Below are 25,688 nucleotides of genomic sequence, written 5' to 3'. Positions count from 1 at the left end.
TATTCATGTGAGTAAACATTTCGCTAACGTTTCTAAAATGTGTTTTGAATATTTTTATTCAATGCTACACTGTCCACTTGCAGTAATGTTAAGCATTCCCATGTCTTATTGATTACTCCGTCCATTTGAATCTTCCATTAATATTATCAGCACGATAAATTCATAACTTTGTCGGAAAGAGCCTTTCGTCCTTAATTTTCTGTAAACATTACCTCTGAAACTTCAAAATCCTCCTGGAATAAGGAGGTAATCCGTTTTCCGCGGCAATTGGTTCTTTTCAAGGAATTCCCTTTGGGAAATCCAGTCTCCAGGTCTCTTCACAACAGATGTTTCTCGGTTGTCCCGCAGCGCGGCGCTAGTAAGCAAAAGGTAGTCATATTAGCGCGCGGGAGAGAGCGAGAGAAGCCGGCTTGTAGCTTTAATGAGCTCCCTATTAGCGCCGTAAAAATCCGAATATTCTGTCCCTGAGAGGAATTAGGTTCCTTGTTTCATTTGACAGCCCGTGTTTCCTCCGCTAAAGATCAGGGAGACAGGGGCGTAGAGGGGGATGACGGGTTAGAGATGGAAATCGTTCGCTAGAGACTATTTCCTCCAGAGCACGAGATCTTAAGCTGAAGGCAGAGAAATTGTTCAGCATAAACACAACTGTTATGCTTAACATCTTCAGGAATTTCGCAATAATTTGTCACTGCGATAGAATTACCTCCCTGCCGGTAAAATCTCCAAGCTCTCTTGAGCGGGAGAGGGCGGTAATTTGTAACTGGGACGAAGGTTCATTACGAACTGCGGAATCTGCAGCAATATAAAATTTACTTTACTCGTCTGCGATTCTGCTGTTCGGATCAACGTTCAAGTAGCTGTACACTTGCGAGAAATTACAATCTTGTTTCTTCCATCCACTGGGCAATTCACGGTTTTATTAAGAGGGATGCAAGGGGTGGTGGCCCCCTCGAAAGGCACTCCAGTTTGTCCGTCTTCCGCGCAGTGTACCCTGGGAACTGCATTGCAGGCTTACTAGGCTCTCCTTCCCGAACCTACAGCAGTATTCTGTCAGAAAATGGTTGTAAAAGTTTGTTTAACTCCACTTTATGCTCAGATAGGATAATCTGGGCTGGAGTTACAGTTTAAATTGAGATCAGAACACCGCATTTTACTTATTGTTCGGGATGGCTCAACAGTGCTAGAAAAGTTAATTTATAAAACTGATAGTTAATACTAGAAATACAGGGTGTCCGAGACGAAACACCCTAATTTGAACTGTCTGTAATACGACATGTATTCGATGCATAAAGAAGATTGATACAACAATGGATACACATAGTTATGAAGTTTTGTTTGTGCAATAACACCATTTCTACATGTGCCCCACGAGTGGCACGGAGGATGTCTAATCGATACTCGATTTCACACCAGGTAGCCTGTAGCATCTGTGGCGTAACTGTCTCAATAGCAGCTCTAATCCTCTCACGAAGCTGTTCCACAGTTGTCACTTTGATAGAGTACACCTTGTCCTTAACATACCCCCACAGGAAGAAATCCAGGGGAGTAATGTCAGGCGACCGGGGTGGCCAGGTAATTGGACCACCTCTCCCAATCCATCTTTGAGTGAATTATTCAGTCAATGTGTTCCGAACTTCCAAATGCCAGTGTGGAGGTGCTCCATCCTGCTGGAAGAGCAGGTGTGGGTGTCGATGTCTTATATGAGGGAACACAAAATTAACTAACATATCAAGATATGTGTGACCAGTGATAGTTGCCTCTGCAAAGGAAAAAGGTCCAATAACTTCATCCTTGAGTAAGCCACACCAAACGTTGACCATCGGGCTCTCTCGTTGATACTCTATGGCCTATCGAGGATGTTCACCACCCCAAATTCGCACGTTGTGTCTGTTGACCTTACCACTGAGGTGAAATGTTGACTCATCAGAAAACATAATCTTGGCCAAAAAGTTCTTGTCTTCCTCGATGCGCTGAAGAATGTCTTCGGCAAACGTTGCTCGTTTGGGTTTATCGTAGGGTTTCACCTCATGTAACAATTGCAATTTATATGCATAAAGCTTTAGGCGCTTGCGTAGCACATCGTGGACAGTTGATTTCGGGACATCAAGCTGACGTGACGCCAGACGAACAGATTTTTTGGGACTTCTTGCAATTGTATCTGAAATGCGCCGAACATTCTCATCTGATGTTCTTGAAGGGCCACCACCATGTCTCTTAGCAACAGATCCTGTTTCTAGAAACGCTGCTTTCTACGCCTTGATTCTCTTGGCATCTGGAGGGTCTCTGTGATACTCTGCACGGAAACGTCGTTGAACTGCGATAATGGACCCTAATTCTGCATACCACCACACGGTTTGTGCAGCATTCGTTGTCATTTTCCTTTTTTTCGGTTTTCAGCACCTACAATGAAAATGATCTTGCTATTACATTACATAATTAAAATTTCCACAGCTAATCTATCATATACTACCTAACAAAATTGTCTTGGATGTTTATTATGTTCAGTATAACTGTTTCAAATTAGGGCGTTTCGTCTCGGAAACGCTGTATAATTAGCTTGGAAAGCAATTAGATTACTCTTTCCGTTACTTTGAAAGTAACTAAGCTAGGCTTTCCGTTAATTTGAAAATAACTCAATTGCGCTTTCCGTTACTTTGAAAAAATCTCGGTTACTCCTAACGTTACTTTGAAATTAACTCAGTTACGCTTACCGTTACTTTGTCGCTACTCTAAAAGTAACTCAGTTTCGCTTTCCGTTACAATGAAAGTAACTCGGTTACACTTTCCGTTAATCTGAAAGTAAGATCAGTTACCCTTTCCGTTACTTTGAAAGTATCTGAGTTACGATTTCCGTTATTTGGAGAGTAACTCAGTTCCCGTTACTTTGAAAGTAATGTCGTTACGCTTGCCGCTACTTTAGAAAGCAACTCTTACTTACATTTCTCACTCTATTCTGGATTCATATAACTTGATTAATACATGAAGTACAAACGAAAAGTTCCTATTTCACTGACAAACCTTTTAATTAAGAATCAATGAATAACAAATTAAGATTGAACGGCGAGTCGAAATTTCTTCAATGCGACAATGTGAAAAGACGTAACTATATTTTTTTTTTGTTAATTTCGTTATAAGTCTTGAATTTAGAGTTCGTGCTAAAAATAATGAAGAAATGGACCAACTCTGTTGTTAAAAGTTAGAATTGGGACATGAAAGCCTCTATGTCTACTTAGATTTAATAATTACATTAAAGTTTTGCCGGAGAATTGGAGAACCTCAACATCAAAGTTCTATTCATAATGCGCGTGAGGATGTGCGTAACTAGATATGCACATGAGCACCTTGTGAGTGATAAACTATAGGAAACAGGGGGGTACAGAGCACTCAGCAATGAGTAGGATACATTGAAAGTCTTCCTCTGCATTGCAAGTAAGCAAGGCGTGTTGCGTATCTTGAAGGATACATCTTGGGGGCACTTTGAAGGTGCGTGTGCTTCCTTTTCAGTCTTTGGTTTCTAGCCTGGATGCAGAACATCACACCCCACATCTCCTCTCGGGAAAGGGGATGAAAGGGATGCCTCACAATCTCTCCCGCGATCAAAGAAACCGGGAAGAATTATCGAGGATATTCGCCACAAAGTAAAAGCATTGCCGAAGGGGATTTCGCAAAAAGGATTCATTTATAAATGTTTTATACACACGCGCGCGCGCCTGCGCTGTGGAAAGAGGAAGAAGATGTACAAGGAGATGTAAGGAAGGAGGAGACGGCGTGAATCCGGTGACAAGATGGGAAAAACCTCTCCGTCTGCGTACGCATTGTCTTCATATCCATGTTTGTTCAACGAGATGAATCTTATTTACTGCAGTGTTTTCTGCGGGTAAGCATTAATGATGGGCACACCCCTGGCAGTTAATTTTTGTTTGCAGCACATTTGCATTACATCGTTTACTCTTCCCAGTAAAAATTAAAACTTTTCTAATGTGCAGGAATCAAGTATTCATGAGAATTTGTCTTCACTCTGTCTCGGGAATCTGTGGAGCAAGGGAAGAAAACGAGTGGGCGGAGTAGAGCAGTGCTCGCTGCTGCAAAGGCTTGTTACTGCAGAATCGTTTCCCCTCCATGCACTCACATCCTCTCCTACGCGTTCATTGGTCGAGCCCCCTAGAGTCACAGAGACTAGTTTTCGTTTGTTTGCTCCAGAGATTTCCGGGAGAGAGTGTAGAACTCATTTTTTGTCATCGCAATGTCCCTTGACTGCAATACAGTTCGGTGAACGTTCTGAATGGCTGTGAATGGAAGAAAGCTTTGGCTGCACATGTACGCAATCGCTAACAACGATAATCACCTCATCATCATCAGTATTGAATTATGGCCGCCCCAAAAGTCTATCAGTGATCGAAAGACATTAAAATCCGAGAGAAGAAAGTCGGGGCTGTATGGAGTATGAAGCAGAGCGTCCCACTTCAACTTTCTGAGGGCTGCCGACGTTAATTATGCGGTGTGGGGAGGAGCGTTGTCGTGGTGGAAACGAGGGGAATCCAGTGGAATTGCTTCGCTTGAAGAAGATTTCCGGCTCCAGTTTTTTCGATGAGAGTGTTGAATGTTACTGTGCAAGGTTGATTTTATGTCTGGGGAAGGTCCAAGTACGATGTACCATTTGAGATGCCGATCAATTCTCCCATCGTCGTCAGGCGTCACAGACATTCTTGTCCGTGGAGCAGGACGTATCATCTCCTTCTCAAGATGTGTTCGCCCGATTACAAACCCTCGCCTAAAAAATAATCCCCGTATAATGTGGTAAAAATTTCAGGCGGGCCAAGGTTTACCCTAGTTAAAATCTTAATATTATGGCTCGTACATCCTGCTTTTTGACCGACTGGTGCAAAAGAGCAGGAAACAAACTTCATTTAGAGCGAGCTGGGGTTGGGCTTCAGTAGCAGTAAAGACTATAACCAATCGTTAAAGCCTCGCAGAGGGTAAAACTACATCTACCTAGTTTTAACTTCATCCGGGTCCTATCGGATGCCAACGCTTCGTAGTGCAGCGTTGAAATTTGTACGTATAGATGACACAAGTCCAACAACTTTTCTTAGTAATGTATTTGTCTTCAAGATTTCGCTTCGACGATATGAGCATTGGAACTACTTTTATACCTTGTATGCAACCACGCATCACAGACTCAGTGTTCTATTGACATTTATTTCTTATCGACAAAGGAAGTAAAACATATTGCTACGAACAACCAATCGCTAATGTTAACTGGGGATGGAAGATGATAAGAATAATGAAATAGTCATTTCTATGGTTTGGTTTATTTTACTTCCCTTTTCTGCCACTTTTGGCTAATCACGAAGATGAGCATGACTGATAATGGTGATGAAACTGTGAAGGGACACTCACAAATAACACCCATTCTCAGGCCGGAATTCGAACCCAGGACCTCTGGCGTCGTAGCGCACTATGGTAACCAGTCCGCCACGTAGGTCGTTTCTGTTTGTCTATGCCGATTGTCTGTGCCGACAACATATGTCTCTTACATAGTAATGTGTACCCCAGATACATTTTGATGAGTTGCAGATTTATTAGAATCAAGATGGGAATGGTGCCGCGAGCGTTGATCCAACGTGTTTCGAGCCTAATTAATTTCCCTGACTTTATCTTCACCGAGATACAGAATCTCATTGAGAATGCCCTCATCTTGCATGTGCGGAGGAAGGAGGCTGGATGGGTCGTGGAGCGGTTTAGATACTCGGAGCACGGCCGATCGTAAACGTCCTCTGCCTCGGGAACAGGGCATCGTTTCCCGCCTTAAGTACCGCAGGGAAAGGAGCTCGGAGCCTACTCAGTCGTACGGCGGATAAATATCCATTCGCAGCCTCCAGAATTATCACTTTGTGCTTCGGAAGCGGGGATTTTCAGTGGCTGATTTGCAAAGGCTGTTAGAAAGCCTGGAGAGGGGGGGGGGTGTGGGGGGGGATTTTACGGCTTACGATGCCGCCGTGACTTTCAAGACACGTCTCGCCGAATTGTGACGAAGGTGCGTTTGCGGCTCGGATGCGCCATCTTGTCTGAAAGTACCCGATAATCAAAGTGCGCGTTGGGCGTTCTGCGGAGATATTGCCTACGCATCTACGCAGAGTTTTGAAGAAATGCTATGATTTTGAACAAACTGCGTTAGTCCCCGCGTAGCCAAATTGATCGCGCTCTAGCCTTTGGTGCGAGCGGTCCTGGGTTAGATTCCCGATGGGAGTCCCCATATTTTCAGCGTTGACCTAGCGTTGTAAGGACAATTGTGGAGCTACGTGAAAAGAAGTAGCGGGCTACAGTCTCGAAAGGCAGAAAACAGCAGCGAATAGGACTCAATTCACTGATCAGGCGTCACGCAATGCAAAAGTTGTTCTTTCAGGCCCTGATCCTTAGAGGGCTGTTGGGCCACGGAGTTTCGTTTTCATTTACAAATGCACTAAATATACATAAAAAAAAGTTATGTTAAATGTTTGTCCAAGTTTCTTTTAAATTCACTACAGCTCAGATATACTCTGTCCCGGGTGGCCGAGTCGTCGACCTCTGTGGCGAAGTGGTTAGCAGAGCACGCTACAACGCCAGGGGTTCTGGGTTCGAGTCCCTGGTAAGGCATGGGTATTTGTGTTCGTCCAGTTGATAAGAAACAAAGAAAATGTAAGAATTGAAAAGTGTAAAAGTGAGAAAAAGAGTGAATGGTGGGGGATACCTCCGTGTAGGGGGTATTTCCTTTTGAAAAGAAAAAGTGGTTAGCACATCGCGCTGCGACGCCAAGGGTCCCGGGTTCGAATCCTGGTCGGGCTTGGTTGTTTGTGAATGTCCATTCATCAATTTCATCATGTCATCACTCATCCCCATCTTCGCAAATTAGCCAAGAGGCACAAAACGCGAAGTAAAATAAACTAAATCAATCAATCAATCAATACTCTGTCCCGGGAATCTCTGGAGCGAGCAAACGACAAGTGAACACGTACTAGGGAACGGGATTGCGGAGTGGGTGCAAGCGACTGCGATCACCAGCCTTTGCAGCAGCGTGTACTACTTCAGCTCCACCCATTCTCTTTCTCCCCTCCTCTGCCCTTATGCGCGGCCTTGCTCCAGAGATTCCCGGGATAGAGTATAGACTAATCGAGTACTGGACCTACAGTTTAAACTAGAATCTGAAACACTGACGCTCCACCGCGCTAGAACTCCTTGATTGCCATTACGCCAGCGAGGAGGTTCTATAGGTCAATGTTTCGTCCGTAGAACCGGAGAATCGAACCCGGGAACTCTCGATTTCGAAGCAACTGTCCACTTCAGTAGCTGAGCGTGTTGAATGGTCGACCATAATCTCGTCAACTGGCACGAGTCTTTGCGTACGAACAGGTGTTACTTTGTTACTGTCCCTTCATCGATTTCAACTATTCATTATTCATCCTCATCATTGCGATTCACCAAAAGTTGCTAAAAAACGATGACAATATGAAAACTTGAAATATTTCCAGAAGAGTTAAGCAGCTAGTTAGTTGAACATGTATTATTCTCATTACTGTAATTGGGGCCTCCCCGATGGTGCAGTGGTAGCGTCGTCGCATTGTAATGAAGGGGTCCTGGGTTCGATACCCGGTGGAGGCTCATAGTGGTTCGGATCCCACTTTAAACTGTATGCCCAGTCCCGATTAGCGTTACTGTGCATAAAGTGGACTTAAAACACCAAATCAATCATTACTGTAATTCTTAATTGAACTACCCTCGGTAATGCTTCCTTATATAATATAGATGAAACTTTTAATTTCTGATTTTTGCATTTCCGCAATATTTATCGCATTTTTCCAGTTTGTGCTCTTCAGGAAAACAAGCAATTAGCCCCTGCCCACTTCCGCTATTGGTGCCGTCTGTCAGAACGACGGCGAGTGTCAGCGGTGAAAAATTAAATGTGAGTTTCCAATACTGCAGTGGAAGTTACGTGACCTTTTCCTGCAGTTTTTAAAGTGGATGCGACATGAGCTCGTTCCACTGTAAATGGAATGAATGCGGTCATGGCGTACGGTACTCTTTGTTAGATCTGTCAATCCGTCCGAGTGACCCGCCATTCCGTTGTTAATACCCTTCCCTCGGTTCCGTCCTTAATAATCATTCCTCGGTTCCGTCCTTAATAATCATTCCTCCGTTCCGTTCTTAATTCCCATCATCCGTTTCGCCCTTAATGCCCCACGCTTCATTTCCGTCCGTAATGATCCTCCCTCTGTCCTTTCCTTAATTCTCCTCCCTCCGTTCTGTTCTTAATGACCCTTCCTCCGTTTCGTCCATAATGCCACATGATTCCGTTTCGTCCTCAATGCCCCTTCCTGGCGTTCCGTCCTTAATGACCTTCCCTTCGTTTCATTCATAATGCCACGTGATTCCGTTTCGTCCTCAATGCCCCCTCCTTGCGTTCCGTCCTTAATGACCCTTCCTCTCTTTCGTCAATAATGCCACGTGATTCCGTTTTGTCCTCAATGAATCCTCCTTACGTTCCGTCCTTAATGACCCTTCCTCTTGTTTCGTCCATAATGCCACGTGATTCCGTTTCGTCCTCAATGCCCCATCCTTACGTTGCGTCCTTAATCATCCTCCCTCCGTTTCGTCCTTAATGACCTTTCCTCCGTTTCGCCCACAATGCCACGTGATTTTATTTCGTCCTTAATGTCCCCTCCTTACGTTGCGTCCATAATGACAATTCCTCCGTTTCGTCCTTAATGACCTTTCCTCCGTTTCGCCCACAATGCCACGTGATTCCATTTCGTCCTTAATGCCCCCTCCTTACGTTGCGTCCATAATGACCCTTCCTCCGTTTCGTCCTTAATTACCCTCCCTCCGTTTCGTCCATAATGACCCTCCCTCCGTTTCGTCCTTAATTACCCTCCCTCCGTTTCGTCCATAATGCCCCATGATTCCGTTTCGTCCTTAATGACCTCCCTCTGTTCCGTCCATTATTTCCCCCGTTTCCGTTCCTACGAGTATCCTGGCATACGAGTGCTGTGTCCTAATTTTCGTTCGTTTGATTTACTTATACAATATTATTAATTTTTACATTACGTGCAATTAATTCTGATGTTAGTAAGTTTTGACTGTTAGTTCCAATAACGTATTTACATTTGATGAATTTTTCTATCTGTCAGATTATGTAATATTGTGGTTAGAGTTACAAATATTCAAAGACGAGTCAAGTGAAAGTGGGCCAGCCCGCCCACTGACTGTAGAACACAGTCGAAAGGCGAATTAATGTGACATATGAGTTGCAGAAGTTTGAACATGGGCCTGCACCGCAATGAACGCTCCAGAAGAAGAGTGCCTGAAAACACAGCTTCATACTGTGACTGCGGAAATTGTTGCACACCCTCCCTACAGTCTGGACTTTTCTTTGCAGCAGAACAGTTCACTTTCATTTGACTCGTCCTCACAGGTTTGTACATCAGCTGAAGTAATGCACATGAATACATTTGTAAAATTCATATCTCTTGTCTTTTGCAGTCTCCACATTCCAAGGAGAAATACTAAAGCTGACAAAAATCACGAGGTCGGAAATGGGAGCGTACCTCTGCATAGCATCGAACGGGATCCCACCCTCAGTGAGCAAGAGGATTATGGTCAGCGTTCACTGTAAGTTCCTTTGCAATATATACAAGGTTATTCGGTAACGTTGCATGTATAGGGTGGCTCATAAGTCTGTTGATGTAAACGTAAACAGGATTTATCTTACTTACGCCTTGACGCAAGTTAGGCCTATATGATCTAAATTTCAACATTTTATTTATCCCTTGTAGGCTTGCTCTAAATAAGTTATTTTAAAGGTATACTCTTCGTGTTCTTGTTGGTGACTGAGTGAAACATTGTGCTGAGACTTCCAGATTTAGTTTTGTAGTAGGAGATATAGGAAGTCCCGAACGAGGAAAATTCTCTACCGAGTCTACAAAAATCTCCTATTCAACTTGTGAATGAATACCTTGTAGAAATGAGGTACTGTGTGTGCAAAACTACCCACAAGCAAGTTTACAATACCACTATAATTGTGGTCACGTATTTACTAGTTTTGAAGTACATTTATTCATTAATCCAACTTAAATAATGCTAAATTGTCTCGACAAGTGCTTTCAATACCTACCATTCCCTATAAAAAACATTACCTTAAATAGCTACTGGTCTAGTAGCCTTACCTCAAATACGTAGCTACTATCCTAGTAAATGAAGAGATGAATAACTGCTAGTAAATGGACCACCCTGTATATTTAATTATACAATACTTAAAATCTCATATTCTCTACAATGATAATTATAATAATACAAAGAAAATGAAATAAAATTCTACTTTTAAGACATGCTGTAGGGGAAAAATTGGTCAGTACAAAATATTGCAACGGAACAGCATCCTGCAGGGTATGCAACACGATAATAAACTACATTTGCTGTGACCTTCCTGTTTGTGTTAAGTTACTCAAATTCCAAGGTCGCTCTATCTGTACTGAAACTAATTTGTGTACAGTAACTGGTAAAAGCTTCCCTGCAAAGGCGTAATGTGTCTTGCGGTTGTAGAAGTTACCATTGAAAATTTGCTATTAAAATCCACTTATCGCCCTAGACTTAGGCAACACGCACAACGTCTTGAGGTGAAGCTCAGGAAAGTGACCCATTTTTATTGCAGGTGACTGTACGTGGCTGTCCTTAAGAACGGACTGCAATCTGAGTATCAATCGTGCTATTATCGATACTGTGGGACACGCAGATGAGCCACTCGTTCGAAATAGCATAAACGGAGCGTCCCCTGGCTTTCTGCTTAACATTCCAAATAGCTCTGTCCCCCGTATCCCCCGCGCGCCCCTGTTTTTGTAATCCCATAATCCCATTTAGAGCCCTCGGATGTCGTTACGTTCCGAATTAGCCGCACGCTCCGAATTCAATGAACCGCGTTATTGGCTAGTTCACGTTCTAGTGGCCGATTCTAGGTGCAATCACGTACGGTTTGCCTCCGAATGCTGGTTATTGAAATTTTTTTTTTCCATATGTGTCGAAATATAAACATGATGTATATCCTCCACCGTGCATGCCAAATCGCATTTGTCCACGTATGCTGCTCAATTCAGCTTCAGTCTGTCGATGGATTGTCATCTCTTGGTCTCATTTTATCAATTTTTCAACGGAACATCGAAACTATGGACTACTTAACGTGCTTTTCTTATTATTTGTAGCGCTATCATCAAACTACGCGACACGCTGTGCGTCGACGTACTGCGAGACTGCATACCTCCAGGATACTGCTTTTAAATTAAAAGCTTGTATTTGCATGTTCATTGTACATTGTGCGGGTGGGGGGGTTAATCTGGGTATATCATTGCTAAAACTGTTTTGAATAACCTATGCTCGTTACTACCAAAGTTCTACACGAAGTCACAACAAGGCTAAATTACCGATGGTTCTAAATTTACATAACTAAAATTCGCACTTGCGTGAATTTGAATGCAATATATTCGTTCCTGAATCTTTCCATGAAAGAGGTCATGAAATGGGTACAATCGTGTTGGATTCGCTCGGAAGATATTTCTAGATTGTTATCGAACACAAAACTGTTTCTTCAAACGCCATCACCAAATGTTAACAGGGCTGTTCATAAAATAAAGACAATATATTAAATGGGCTCTTCGCCTTCAAAATAAGCCCGGTTTCATATTTCTATCTCTTATCATTCTTGCAATACCCATTCCAAAATACAGTGTTTCGTAAATAATCCGTAGTCGCCTTGTAATCAAGGGGTCCCGGGTTCGAAACCCGGTGGAGACACATAGTGGTTCGGATCCCACTTTAAACTGTACATCCAGTCCCTATTAGCCTTACTGTGCATAATGTCAAAACGGGGTTAGGTGGGAGAGCAGGCATAGGCTGAACTTCGCCCTTTAATAAAGAAAATTTGAATTTGAATTTGAAAGTGGACTTAATACACCAAATCAATCAATCGTAAACAAGAGAAATATTTGGAAATCCCTAATAGTCGAACAAATATGATTTATATCTAAAAGCTGTGCAGCGAGTTTCATATAAAAAAATAGGACGCACCTCCATTCACCGGAAAGGATCAAAATCCGAGCGGCCAAGGATCAACACCTCAATGATTTGGTGTGATATGTATTTGTATATTGAGTTCGATACATTGTTACTTAATATCGAATTGCAATCAGGAACTCTAGATTCTGTTCTCGGATAGAGTATATTTTTATGGTTTGGATGCATTTTTTTTCCTGTTTTACAACGCATTTCCACCACTTCAGAATAATTGGGGGAGTCGCGATTAGTTGAAATTCGTAAAGGGACAGTCCCATTTAGACACTCATGTTGAGACTAAGACTCGAACCCGAACCTTTGGTGCTGAGACAGTGAGTCTGCCACTCAATACATGTCAGCTTTCTGTGGTTTGCACCATTCTTTGCAAAATAAAAGTATTCGCTTCATTTGTTTGTCAACTGTGATATTAAGTAATAATAATAAATAGGTGAAGTAGATGATGCGTGATAGGCGATACTTTGCTTTCTAGCTATTAATACACCGTACATCCTAGCTAGGACCATGAATGTGTGGAATCTGAACTATATGCTTTGAAGAGAAGTTCTGCTGTGGAAAATTTTCAGTTGTCACCCACACTTAGTCCAACCCTCGTATATCCTGCATACCGTCTCGTAACAAAATTCCTCATTATAAGCTAATGAGGAGCTAACAATTATTTTGTAACGTCACTTTCTTCTTCATGGAAACTTGTTTCCTTGAATGTTATACTATCTACTAAACTTCCGTGTAATATGGGTTGTCTATCTGTAGGGGAACACGTACATCCTGTTCTTTCTATAAAAAAAGCAGCCCATCACTTTTTACGCCCACTGTACAATTCTGAAAGGATTGCTGTAAGATAAAAGAAGAATATTTCTAGTGGGTACAGCGGAAGGTTTAGAAAAACAGGTAGAAATAGAGCAAAGCATTGACAGAAATTCCCCAGCTTTCGGAAGACAGCCAAAGGCGATGTAGGCAGATTGTTCGTCTTTCTGCGACTTATTGACATTCTGCAGAGAAAATTTCCCTCGTGTCTTGTCATCCTTGGAGCTAAGCAAGTATTGATTTTGTTCCTGATATATTAATGATATTAAGCAAAGAGTAATGGTGCCATGTACGAGGACATGTCAAAAACAAAGGTCCTTTACTATTCAACCACCATTACGGTGCCAGACGTTCTACCTAGTCTCGGACTGAGCTCCGTTTTACGATTACTGTGCAGCAGGATGGGTAAGAACCTCTTTGAAATTTATTCGGCCGCTTTAGAGGTAAATAAATAACAAGGGGTCCCGGGTTCGATTCCCGGTGAAGGCACATAGTGATTCGGATCCCACTTTAAACTGTAGGTCCAGTCCCGATTAACCTTACTGTGCATAAAGTGGTAACAAAGCAAAGCAAAGATTTAGAGGTAAATAAGGTGGAAGGTCATGGTCGTTCCTGAGATGTGGTCAGTCTTATATGTTTGCCACTAAAGCTCAAATGCCTTTCTGTTCCCACTTCATTGTAAGGCTATTTACTTTTGAGGATAAAATTTCGATACTACGTGCTAGGTCCGGTGTGTAATGTGGGTGTGCTTTTGCTTTAATGACAAAATTTACTGTTGTTTGTAGTTGCCAGCACAACTGGGTGTGTCACACAACTTGTAGTTGCAGAATGACAGTTCTCCACACTTTATACTGCTCGAAAGCCAATCATGTAACAAGACAACAAAAGATGGTGTTGCACAATATCAACACAACACTTGGTATTATTTTACACCCACTTTTTTATATGGTATCAAAATGGTGTTCCGTGATCCATTATAATTACTACTATTAGCAAGAATAGATTTAGATTTATTTTCTCTTTGTGCTGTACGCACTACATAGTTTTGATTTCTTCTACAATATTTTGTTACATTTAGTTTTCTTTTAATCTGTCTCTTACTTTGTCCCCTATATACACATTCTTACCCTCCACCAACAGTTCTACTTCCAGTCTTTCTTCCTCGCCCCACTTCTCTTTTCCTGCACTCTTACCAAAAACGCATAAATTTTACTTTACACACACTTACACTATAAAGATGGCTCGTCTGGAGCATTATCACTCATTTCGCTGCCTTCTCTAATAGCTTTCCTCCGCCGTTCTCTTACTTCTCCCAGGTATTTCCAGACTTGCTGCCCCGTTTCCTTTATCTCCATTCTGTCGTCTACCACTTCTATCACCTCCCTCCCTGTTAAGTTTTTCATCCATTTGTCCCTTAGGCCAAGTGTAGAAGGGCAGTTCAGTAGGATATGCTCGTCCGTCTCCTCCCCATCGCACAAAGAATATATCGTTTCCCCTGCTTTGTTTCTCTTTCTTAGTTGTTTCCATCCCCCTAATGTGAACCATGCCAGCGCGCCTCTTATTTTTTTCCACAGCCTTGAAATATTTCGCTTTCCGCCATTCTCTACCACTTAATTGTTCCCTGATTGAGGTCTTTGTTTGGCAATCTGCAAGAATAGCTGTAATAATATGGGGTGTTAGGGATGGCCCTTTCCAAAAACACCCGAATCTTCCCCTGGGTTATATTTTGCGGACTAACGAAGCTCTGGCGCCTCGACCTATAGCCAGTATAATTCTCTGTGGGGCTCGTATTGTATCGTCCCTATATGTTTGTGATTCTTCCTTCATTCATCTCATGTTATCATCATTCATCCTCAACTTTGCAATGAGCCAAAAGTAGCAGAAAAGCGAAGTACAATCGATCAGTTGTAATATGTTGATCCATTTTAAGCATATATTCAGTTCATTTCAACTGTCTTTATTCTTCGACAATGTTCAGCAAATGCTGATCTACCACCTAAAGATGAAAGGAAATGACGTAACATGTACTTTTCTGTCTTGCAGTTCACCCTGTGATCCAGGTTCCGAATCAGTTAGTCGGAGCTCCACTGGGCACTGACGTCACTCTCGAATGCTACGTGGAGGCTTCTCCCAGATCCATAAATTACTGGGTGAGGGAAACTGGTAAGTAATTTGACGTAATTATCTTTAACAGAATGATTGAAATGATCTCTTGGTCCACGTCAGTTGGACGGCCAATTTTACATATCAAATTAGAGCGCGTGGTCGGCCGGGCTAATTTTGGTAGGCGAAGTGGAAAGATATCATTTCGAAGGTGTTGGGCGTGGAAACCTCACAGCTCCCATTCAAAATTCTGACACGAAATATCTTCGCAGGAGAAAAATAATCTGTTTGGACTATCAAAACGCCGTCCACAAACAACACTCACATGCCAAATTAATTTATAGATTTATTGTTATTTTCCCTTGCGTCTTATTAAGAAAAGGTTTAATTAAGGTATGCATTTTGTGTATGTATAAATGTTAGACGTATACAACGCAGTTGTTTTCTTGCAGTTTTCAGTGCACGTGACATACATAACTTTAATTTTGAAAATATAAAGCTTAGGAAATATAGAATCCGTGGAATCTCTTTCTCTATCTTTGGCTATCCTGCTGTCTCTCCTCCTCCCTCCTTCCATCTCTTTTTCTTTCTCTGTCCCTCCATTTTTCTACCCCTATCCACCTATCGCTCTCTGTTTCTTCTCTTTCTTCTTAGCCTCTCCGATGGTAAAGTGGTAACAATGAAGGCCAGGTCCAGGCCAGATACTAACAATTGTAATCAATGGGTCTCGGATTATACAGGGTGTCTATAAAGTCACTTAACATTTCTGCATGAACAGGATTTATGGTACAAAATACAATATGTACTGAAACATATATCACAGTAGGACACAAAATCAGTATAACTCAATGTGACCACCCCTCAAGTCTAGGCACAGATGCTAACAATCCACCACAGCCCGAAACACCTTCTCCAACATAGCTGGTGTAATCTCAGCAACTGCGGCCGTAATGCGTTGTTTCAACTGCGCTATGCTGTGGATCCTCGCCCCGTACACCTTAGACTTGATGAACCCTCAAATGTAAAAGTCTAATGGGGTCAGATCGAGGGGGAGGGGGCAACTCCCCGTTGCGAGACACTACCAATCCATCTACCGGTGAAAACTTCGTTTAGTTGATCACGAACGACGATGGCAAGATGGGGTGGTGCCCAATCCTGTTGGTGCATAGTAAAAAGCTTGGTGTGCCCCAATCCACCGTGCTATGAGCCACAGTTGGTAGATGCTGGGATTTTGGATACTGAGTCGCGTGGTCGATGCGGTGGAGCTACGTGTGATCGCGTCCTGTACATTTTCCACAATTTGTGGTGTTATGGCTGGCCTACCAGGACGTTCTTCATCCTCAACACTACCTATTCACTTGAATTTGTTGACCAGGTTCTTAATAGCCAGCCTGGTGGGGCCTGGTTTTCTGAATTTCCGAGTGAAGTCCGTCCGCACCTGTTCATACGTCATTCCACGCAGACGAGCACAAACAACGGCTATTCTCTCTTCTATACGTAGAGTACCTTTTATCAGATCACTTGGAAAAAAGAAAAGATTTGTCATTAGTTCATTGAAATGTTAAGTGACTTTATAGACACACTGTATACGCGGTGGAGGCATATTGCACAGTGGTTCGGATCCAACTTTAAACTGTACATCCAGTCCCGATCTGTGCATAAAACAACAATTCAATTATATCTTCCCTTTCTTACTCTATTGGTGCAAACGTTGACCTTTTCGGAAAGCACTCAAACGTCAAGCAAGCTCTTTTCCACGTAGTACGAGTACACTTTGGACTGCATTTTTGCAGGTTAACGAAGCTCTGGCGCCTGAACTTATAGCCAGTACATACATCTATGAGGTTCGTGTTGTCTCCCATCAAAGTGTAATAGTCCCTTCATCCATTTCATCACTTCACCAATCACCCACATCTTCGGAATAGACAAAAATTGACAAAAAAAAGCGCAGCTCCTCCCGATCGGTCAATAGATCACAATTGTTCATTAACATTCCAATTTCAAATTTTTATTCGAAGTCATCCTCCCTCCCTTGTGACTGTTCTGTATTACATCACAGGTTCAGTTTTCTTTATTATATTCATTTTCAAATGTACAATTATAATTATTATGTATTTCAAACTTCAAATCCTAATGTTCAAGTTGGTGTTCCAGAACGTTTGTTTCCTATCTGTGTTAAATTGTATAACTCTTATGTGCTTGGCAACACTGACGTTGCTATAGTAACAGAAATAACAGTTGTAAAAGATGGCGGCAAAATGTCTCCTTCTAAACGTAACTTGCCGTGTTTTCTTTCGTAAAATATCCAAATATCCAGGTAATTGTAAATTGTGTTCTGTAATCAGCCCATAGAAGTTTAGTTTAGCTTCAACTTAGCAAATCCTGGAAAATTTTCTTCGGTGTAATAACAAGACACGCATAATTAATCATCGACGGCAACAGAACGCTTGCTCTCTCTCTCTCTCTCTCTCTCTCTCTCTCTCTCTCTCTCTCTCTCTCTCTCTCTCTCTCTCTCTCTCTCTCTCTCTCTCTCCTCCCTCCCACACACACACACACACACAATAAATACTCTTTGATAACAGAACCAACCATGAGAGTGGTTTCGATAGCCGACCCGAAATGAAGAAAACATCACATTTCATCTCGTCGTAGCCACTAAGGCTTCACGATAGGTCTCCAGGCCTTCCAGGGGAATCGAACCCGACGCCCTATAAAGCTTTCACCGCCACGAGAGTACTTGTAGGCTCCCTCCGCTCCCCCATCGAGCACCTCCAGATAGGTGTGGTTCTCGGAAGGAACTGGCAGCTCCCGGTCGTTTGTCACGTGACGTGAGGCGCTGCCCAGAGATAAGATAAGGCTGTGGGATAGGCCGAGGCAATCGGCCCTCTTAACCCTGCAATTAATCCTCCCGGAGGAAGCGGCTACTTTGGTAATTACTCCATATCCTTCGGGAATCTCCGAACGCCTATTTAGGAGATATTGAATTCCAATGAGATATAGTCTCCTCTCTTCAATCGCCTTACGACGGCAATAATAATTATGGTGGTCGTTAGTTAAATGGCTGATTTTGAGCCCTGGGAATGGATTAAAGTCCCCAGGATGTATCCACACAAGGGCCATTCCTTGTCAAATCACCGGGAAAATTGGGGAAATTTGCAACAAAACTCTCTGATTTCGAGCAAATTTAGAGGAGTTGTTACCTCAGGTTTCTTGAGCTGGCACGTATTTTTTTCTTTTTTTGATAAAGAGAAACACTTGTTTTCGAATTGCTGCGTTTTGAAAATTTCCATTAGAAAAACTATCACTGTATATTTCATCTATTGTTTCTGCTTCTAATTGCCACAGCGACTTCAGGAAACACTCATTGTGTACCCCTTTGGAATCGTACATATTATTCAAACTTTTAAACATTTTATTCAAAAGTTGTGGCGCACTCCTTACGCCACTGAAGGAATTACCCGTTGGTTTGCAAGCAGTGAGCAAGAGAACTCAGCTTTCACAGGATGTAGTGTAAACGAAGGACGAATTCTAGCCATACTAAAATGTTTATTCCTTGTACACTTGATCATAAGATTGTAGTACAGTCTTTTACTTAATTGTTAAGCTATTTAAGGCCGAAGAAGATTTTGAAAAGTCGTCAGTAAGCATCTGTGTCAGAATTTATACATTTTCCTCTGTGACACCTGTTGACTCGTTCATCTAATGATCGCCAGAATGATGTTTAATATGATTATTTTGTAGTAGTGTTGGGTTTATATATCACGGTTAGTCCATATACGTGTGAATTCGCTGATAGGAGACAATGACGCAATTTGAAAACTGAATCCAAACTTGATTAAATAATAGATGTATCTTCTTAATAAAGTTTTCTGTGGCATAATGACGTGGATTTAACTTAAAATGTTAAGACTATATACTTGCAGTGTAATACTCCGCATCATCGATTATTTTGTTTCATTTATATTAATTTGTGGCTAGGTACTATACGTCCACAAAGTAAATGCACGGTGGCTGGAACTGACAAAGGATAGAGAAATTGTTTGGAACATGTAACACTGACACTCCATGATTGATTTGCCTTTTTTGACTAATCGTGAAGATGAGACCCATGGAGCCGTAGGTCGATACTGACTTCGTATTTGCAATACATGAGATATGCCCCAAGAGCTGAGTTCAGAATTAGTTCCTATTAGCTGAAAACTATTTCGTTTCCTACTACACTGACATGAAATTGTGCGTGTCCCAAAATGTCTCACCAGTACTTGACGATCTTAAGCTCTGTGAGATTTGTGTTACGTTACGGATATAATGTGTGAGAATAAATTAGGTCCAACTTTCCAAACCGAACGCAAAGGAATGAACACTTCTTCACAATTTTTGCGTCAATCCTGAAGGGGCATTGTTCCAAAAGACAAAAATGGCGTAATAGCCTTGCGGTTGTCCTGCGCACTGAATCGCAGTAAAAATGCGAAAATTAGGATAATTTACTACTCGGTTTATAGCGACGGGGAAAATAGCGCAAACACATGCCCGTGGTTTTCTTTTGTTTGTATTGTCCCTGCAAAATCAAGGCTTTCGGCGTGGAAAAATCCCTCCCCAATATTTGCCTTTCGTCCGCTTTTCCCCCACGTGCCGTGTTTGCAGTCCGGCATTTGACGTCTGCTTTATTAGAAGCCCCAACACAAATTAACAGGCCAGGTGGCCGACGCTAACGACCGCCAATTTGCGGAAGGAGAGGAGACCCGCAGATGACAGCGCCACAGTGGCAACGATTGTAACGAGTGACAACTGGAAAACGCATTGTCACTTCGTCTGTTGTTACTGTTCCTTCCCCGTTCTTAAGACTCTCGGAGGAATTCCAGGTTTTAATCTCGCTTATTAAAAATCAAGCAAGCACAGGGTGATTCCAAAGTTGTCCAAACCTTACATGTATTAAACCCTTGTTGGTTTTCGTCTAAATTGTAATACATTTATTGCCTTTATACAAAAAAAATGTTCGGATAATTTTGCGGACTGCTCTCCAAAAAGACCTTCCTAGAATATGTGGCTGATAAGTGGAAACAGCTAAAGAAAGATTAGCATTAAATGATGTAACAAAACTATTAAAATATGCAGATGATGTTGCTAATCATGTAAATAGGTTTGGAAGTTAGACAGAGAAAAACTAAAAACATGTTGACAGGCTGAAACCTAGTGTTGAAGTTTGCTTTTGTTTCACTTTATACACAGATAGGCTAATAGGAACTGGACCTACAGTTTAAAGTGAGATCCGAACCATCATGAGATTTCACCGGGGCCGACCTCCGTGGAGGAGTATGTAGCACAATGCGCTCGACACCTCATATTATCACTCATCCCCATCTTCGTGACTGCTAGAAAAGTCAGAGTAAAATAAACCAAGTCAATCAGCTTCCACCGGGAATCAAATCCGAGACCCCTAGATTGAAAGGCGACGACGTTAGCACTACGTCAGCGTGGAGGCCCAAAATCAAGTGTCAAGTAATAAATAAAACCTATTTATAGACAACAATATATTTAATTTATTTCCTAATTTCAGATCCTTGGGAGTAATATAAAGAAATTAATCGAAATTATATATGAAATTAAAAGCAGGTTTATTCAGGTAATGCACTTCACCTTCCAAATCATGAACTCTTATTCTCTCGTCTATTATCAAACAGTCTAAGGATTGGAATAAACAAAATAGTATGCCAGTAGATCTGTATGGATGTGCAACACGGTCCTTTACACTAAAAGAGAAACACAAAATAAGAGTATTTGCCAATAAAACCTTAAGAAAGGTATTTGGACCTAGAAGAGGGAAACAACAGGGGAATAGAGACGGCTGCATAACACTGAACTGTATAGTCTATATTCATTCGTTGATGTTATTAAAATAATTAAATCAATGTACTTCGATGGGCAGGCCGTGTGGCATGTATGGGAGAGGATAGAAATAGTTACACTTCCGCACATATACAGGGTGTCTCAAAAGTAATATCGCAAACTGACACAGGTAAAAGTACACGATAATAGAAGCAAAAATGTCTCAGTAAACATGGGTCTGCAAACGAGTCGTTTTCGAGATAATCGCGAATGTGTGATTACAAGCCCCTACTGTCTTCATTGTTCGTTAATGTCGTCCTAGTTGGTAAAATGCTAATAATGTGTGCGAATGTATGGGTACAAGCCGTACCACCTCTCGGAAATGTTCTGTTTGATTACAATGCCACCTCTCGGAAATGTTCTGTTTTGTAAAGAAAGAGCAAACCTCGGACCGCGCAAGGAGTAAAGCACTCGGTGTTTACAAAATACAATCAATGACTGCTTGTAACCACACATTCGCACACATTATTAGCATTTTACCAACTAGGACGACGTTTACAAACAATGAAGTCAGTGGCGGCTTGTAATGACACATTCGCGATTATCTCGAAAACGGCTCGTTTGCAGACCCATGTTTACTAAGACTTTTTTGCTTCCATTATCGTGTACTTTCACCTCTGTCAGTTTGCGCTATTACTTATGAGACACCCTGTATTATATCTGTGTGCCCCTCTCAGTTTCTCCCACTTTCTCCGTGTAGTTTGCTTCTCTGCCTATGCAGAATTTCCTTCTCCCTTTCTGTGTGTCCCTCACTGTCGCCATCTCTCTTTGTCTCTCTCTCTGTTTCGCGTAGTTTCCGAAGGAAGATGAAAGCCACTTGGTTTGAAGGTTCAATCCCTCTGCAAACAGCGGGGTTTATTCCCTCCTCCCTTCCCTGGCGAGAGAAAAAGACTCATTACTTTGCTGTAAGCCTGCATCTGGGATCCCCAGATCTTCTCTTTACGACAAGAGAATTTCAAGAAGTTATCGTTAGCCGCTTATGAACTACTTCTTGCCGGAAGTATATAACGCTCCTTTATTCCAAACATTGAAGTTTGTTCTCTTGTATTTGTATACAGCTCACCGTGCTATCCTAAAATAGGTCTTAAAAATCTTAAGTTAGGCTCGAAAAATCCTGAAGTAGGTTAAGAAAAAACTTAAAATACTTCAAAATTCCTGAAAAATGCTAATTATAGGTATAGTCACCGGCAATAAAAATGGGACACCTATATCCTGAAATACGCACTATCTTGCATAACGTTATGTGTGTTGCCTACCCCTACGGCGATGACAGAACTTACCATTGGAAATTTGCTATTAAAATCCACTCTTCGCCGTATAGTTAGGCAACAATCATTTTTCATGTTATCCACAGTCAAACTCCGCAATTTTGTCTGTGAGGATCATCTTCTATGCTGAAAATAATCTTTCAACAAAAACATAGTCAGTGGTGCAAACTTCAATGCTGAAATTTTAGATTGCAAGGCGTGAATGCCACAAAGCACCGAAGTGACGCGAAAGTGAGCAAGACCACACAGATCAGACTACTTTGGATTGTACAGGTAACAGTGGCAACAGACATTTTGCTATATTTAGAGCTTTGAAAAATCGCCATGGACTTGGAGGAAGGGAAATCGAGAGAGAGTACGTTTCAAACACGTTCGTCATTGAATTTTTTCGTTACCAAACAAAGCAAATGCCTCTGTGTGACATAAAACCTTTAAAAATATATAAAAACCTAAAAAAAGGCTTGATTTAGGCATAAACCTAAAATAGGTTCTAACATGCAAAATAGGGTTTTTTAGGCACTATAACTGACATAACTTATTATTTCTTACATACCTGTAAAGGAAAAAATAGATTAAAAACCTAAAATACGACGTCTAATGATTAGATTGCCGATATTTACCTTCATACACGTCTTATGAATTACTTTTGCTCAGATAGGCAAATGGGGACTGAACCTACAGTTTAAAGTGAGATACCAAGCCTAATGTGCCTCCACCGGGAATAGATCCCGGGACCCTTAAATTACATGGCAACAGCGCCACCGGGGATGGCACCTGTGCATCGATCGTGGCCAAACAGAAGGATCAAAGAGTGCGTTATTAGGGCCACGAATTATGGGGGGAGGAAGGTAACGTGGATTCGAATTACAAAAGGTGATTTATCTATGTCCGTAACAGCAAGACCCGTCAGTGCGTATGCTGAATGCACTATTTTACACAGCATGGACATCCAAACAGAAAGTACCCGTACCACAGTCGGCTGGAGTGAATGGTCATTGAGAGCTGGATATTCCCCCTGTTTTCCTTCAGGTGCACCCTAACCCATCCATCTCGAAGCATTGTGTTCTTGGCTGTTGAGGGAAAAACCAGCCATGTAAGTGTCGAAACGGACGTCAAGTGTAAAGAAAATCGGAGAGGAGGAACTGCTGCGCTGCGAGCGCTGGTAATGCAAGAACGGTTGGTCCGGGAGACATAACACTCCTAAACCCGAAGGTGTATTGCCTCTGCAAAATCAACCCACTTTGACCACGTTTACCAAATTTATCTTGGTCTTGATCTTCCTACAGGTCTCTTACCACCAAGTTTCCCAACAAGCCTCCTGTAAATATTTATATCCTCTCCCATACATGCTACACGGCCTACCCATCGAAGTACCTTGATTTAATTATTTTAATAACATGAAGGAATGACTATAGACTATACAAATCAGTGTTATGCAGTCGTCTCTATTCCCCTGTTGTTTCCCTCTTTCAGATCCAAATACCTTTCTTAAGATTTTATTGCTAAAAACTCTTACTTTTTTTACTACCTACTCAAGAAAAGAGTAAGCATTTTCAATAGGATCAAGCTACTTGCCTGGGCTTCACTCCAGGTCGTGTCCCAAGTCTCCTTAGGTCCACGGTTCCAACCTCTTCTCGGGACGTAGACGCTGTAGCGACGATATCGTTGTCTGATCAGAGTAGTCGATTCCATGGAGATTCCAGACCTCGGCATGAGCATCACGATTCCCAGTGGTCTACATTGGAATCAGATATTTGGATGCTGTCTCCTTATCTTTCTCATTATCTCCGTGTCTCTCTCCCACTCTCTCTCTCTCTCTCGCACTCGTTCTTCTTCCCAGGGAAGAGAGGAAGGCTTTCTTTCCTTCTCTTTGTAAAGAAAACAAGAAAGAGAGAGCGAGAGTTCGACACAGAGAGAGGGAGAGAGAAAGAAGATCTCTCTCTCTCTCTCTCTCTCTCTCTCTCTCTCTCTCTCTCTCTCTCTCTCTCTCTCTCTCTCTCTCTCTCTCTCTCTCTCTCTCTCTCCCACCCCTCTGAAATTCCATTCCTCCTCTCTCTCTCTCCCCGTTCTTCCCTTTTCTCTTTGCTTTCGTTCCATCTTCTTCTCCTTCTCTCTCTCTCTGAAATTCCACTCCCCTTTCTCTCCTTTCTTCCCTTCTCTCTCTCTCTCTCTCTCTCGCTCGCTCGCTCGCCAATTGCAGCACTCGTCCTCCGCCCATCTGATCAATGAAAACGCCAGAATCCTCCCTACAAGCAACGAAATCTAGAATTAAATCCTATCTTAGCAGAAATTGACATTTCTGTATAGTAGTATAATGTAGTATTAAATACGACTGCTCACCAGAAAACATTTCTGGTCTCATCTGTCCTCCAGTGCATCTTGTTTAATCATTACTTACCCACTTTTATTTTTATTGTCTATTTCCAGTAACATTTAAGGAGCATATAGTGAACTGAAAATACTTTCTGAATAGAAAAAAGTAGCAAACCGTTGTTAACAATGAAATTCTGGAAAGGTTGAATTTATATTGTTTTTCAACTGCCTTTTCTGCTAATTAGCTCGGATTAACAAGATTTTAGTATATTTTTCGCCCACAACAGATTCCCTTAGCTTTCATGCTCACGTTCTATAATTACTCGAGCACTTCATGAATTTTCCCGTCGTGCTTCTCCTGAAACAAAAGAGAGTGGTGAGGTTTTGTAGTGTTTCGCCTGCAGTTTCTACACCAACGCCACCTACGCGAGAACATTCTGTCGGGGCACATTCTTCTGGAACCACTCCCTTGAAATCTCCCGTTACAGATGCTGGCAATTTGTCACCCGGACATTTGCCTAAATATCTTCTTTCCCATGGCAAACTGCACGGGGGGATTTGCCAATTTTCAGCTCCGGTTCCTTCGCTGAAGTATTAACGAAATAAATTATGACGTCATCGCTGTGACTTCCCGTCGAAAGATACCATCATCGTAAGCATTCATTTCCGAGGGAGGGAGGACGAGGAGAATTCCAGAGGAGCGAAGAGTCAAGAGTAAGAATAAGTAATGGGCGAGACGGAAACACTGAAACACAGAACAAAGAGGGAAAAAAAGGAGCAGACAAAGGAATTTTCAAAAAGGCGCGAATAATTCATGAAAGGGTAAGCTTCGTAAGAAAAAAAAACTTTTAGATGTAGATGAAAAGTCACTATAGCCTCGTTAACGAAATTGACTGAATAATGATGAAGACTGGTTCGGAAGTGAGACGTGAAAGGGGTCGAACAATGTACGAGGTGTGCTCAAGAAGTTGTGGCTGTTCGACGTCAAAGCTAATCATCGCTTTAGTCTAAGGTAAGATATGTTAAACTGATCATAAACTCCCTATGTCGTATACGTGTCGCCGTTGTCTTGTAATCAAGAGGACCTGGGTTGATCCCCCAGTGTAGCGAACGCACGAGAACGAGTCTCTGTGCAAGTTGTGACTCGAGAGGGCTCGACCAATAAACGCGTGAGAAGGGAAGTGAGTGCGTGGAGGAAAGAACGAGGCTGCAGCTACC

At 42.1% G+C, this 25,688-nt stretch overlaps 1 protein-coding gene across 1 annotated transcript in view; it reads left to right on the top strand.

Moving 5' to 3' along the window:
- The window catches only part of LOC145989748 (lachesin-like), a 429,934-nt gene that overhangs the window by 389,126 nt on the left and 15,120 nt on the right, over window positions 1-25,688 (top strand). The window contains exons 6-7 of the mRNA XM_083125039.1: window positions 9,517-9,645; window positions 14,944-15,063. Of these exons, the coding sequence (XP_082981165.1) occupies window positions 9,517-9,645; window positions 14,944-15,063 (249 nt within the window). The remainder of the gene's footprint in view (window positions 1-9,516; window positions 9,646-14,943; window positions 15,064-25,688) is intronic.

Source organism: Lepisma saccharinum, chromosome 1 (genome assembly GCF_977018435.1).
Source record: "Lepisma saccharinum chromosome 1, izLepSacc3.1, whole genome shotgun sequence".
Lineage (NCBI taxonomy): Eukaryota > Metazoa > Arthropoda > Insecta > Zygentoma > Lepismatidae > Lepisma > Lepisma saccharinum.
Note: the sequence above shows the minus strand (reverse complement) of the source record. Positions and strands in the feature narration are given on the sequence as shown.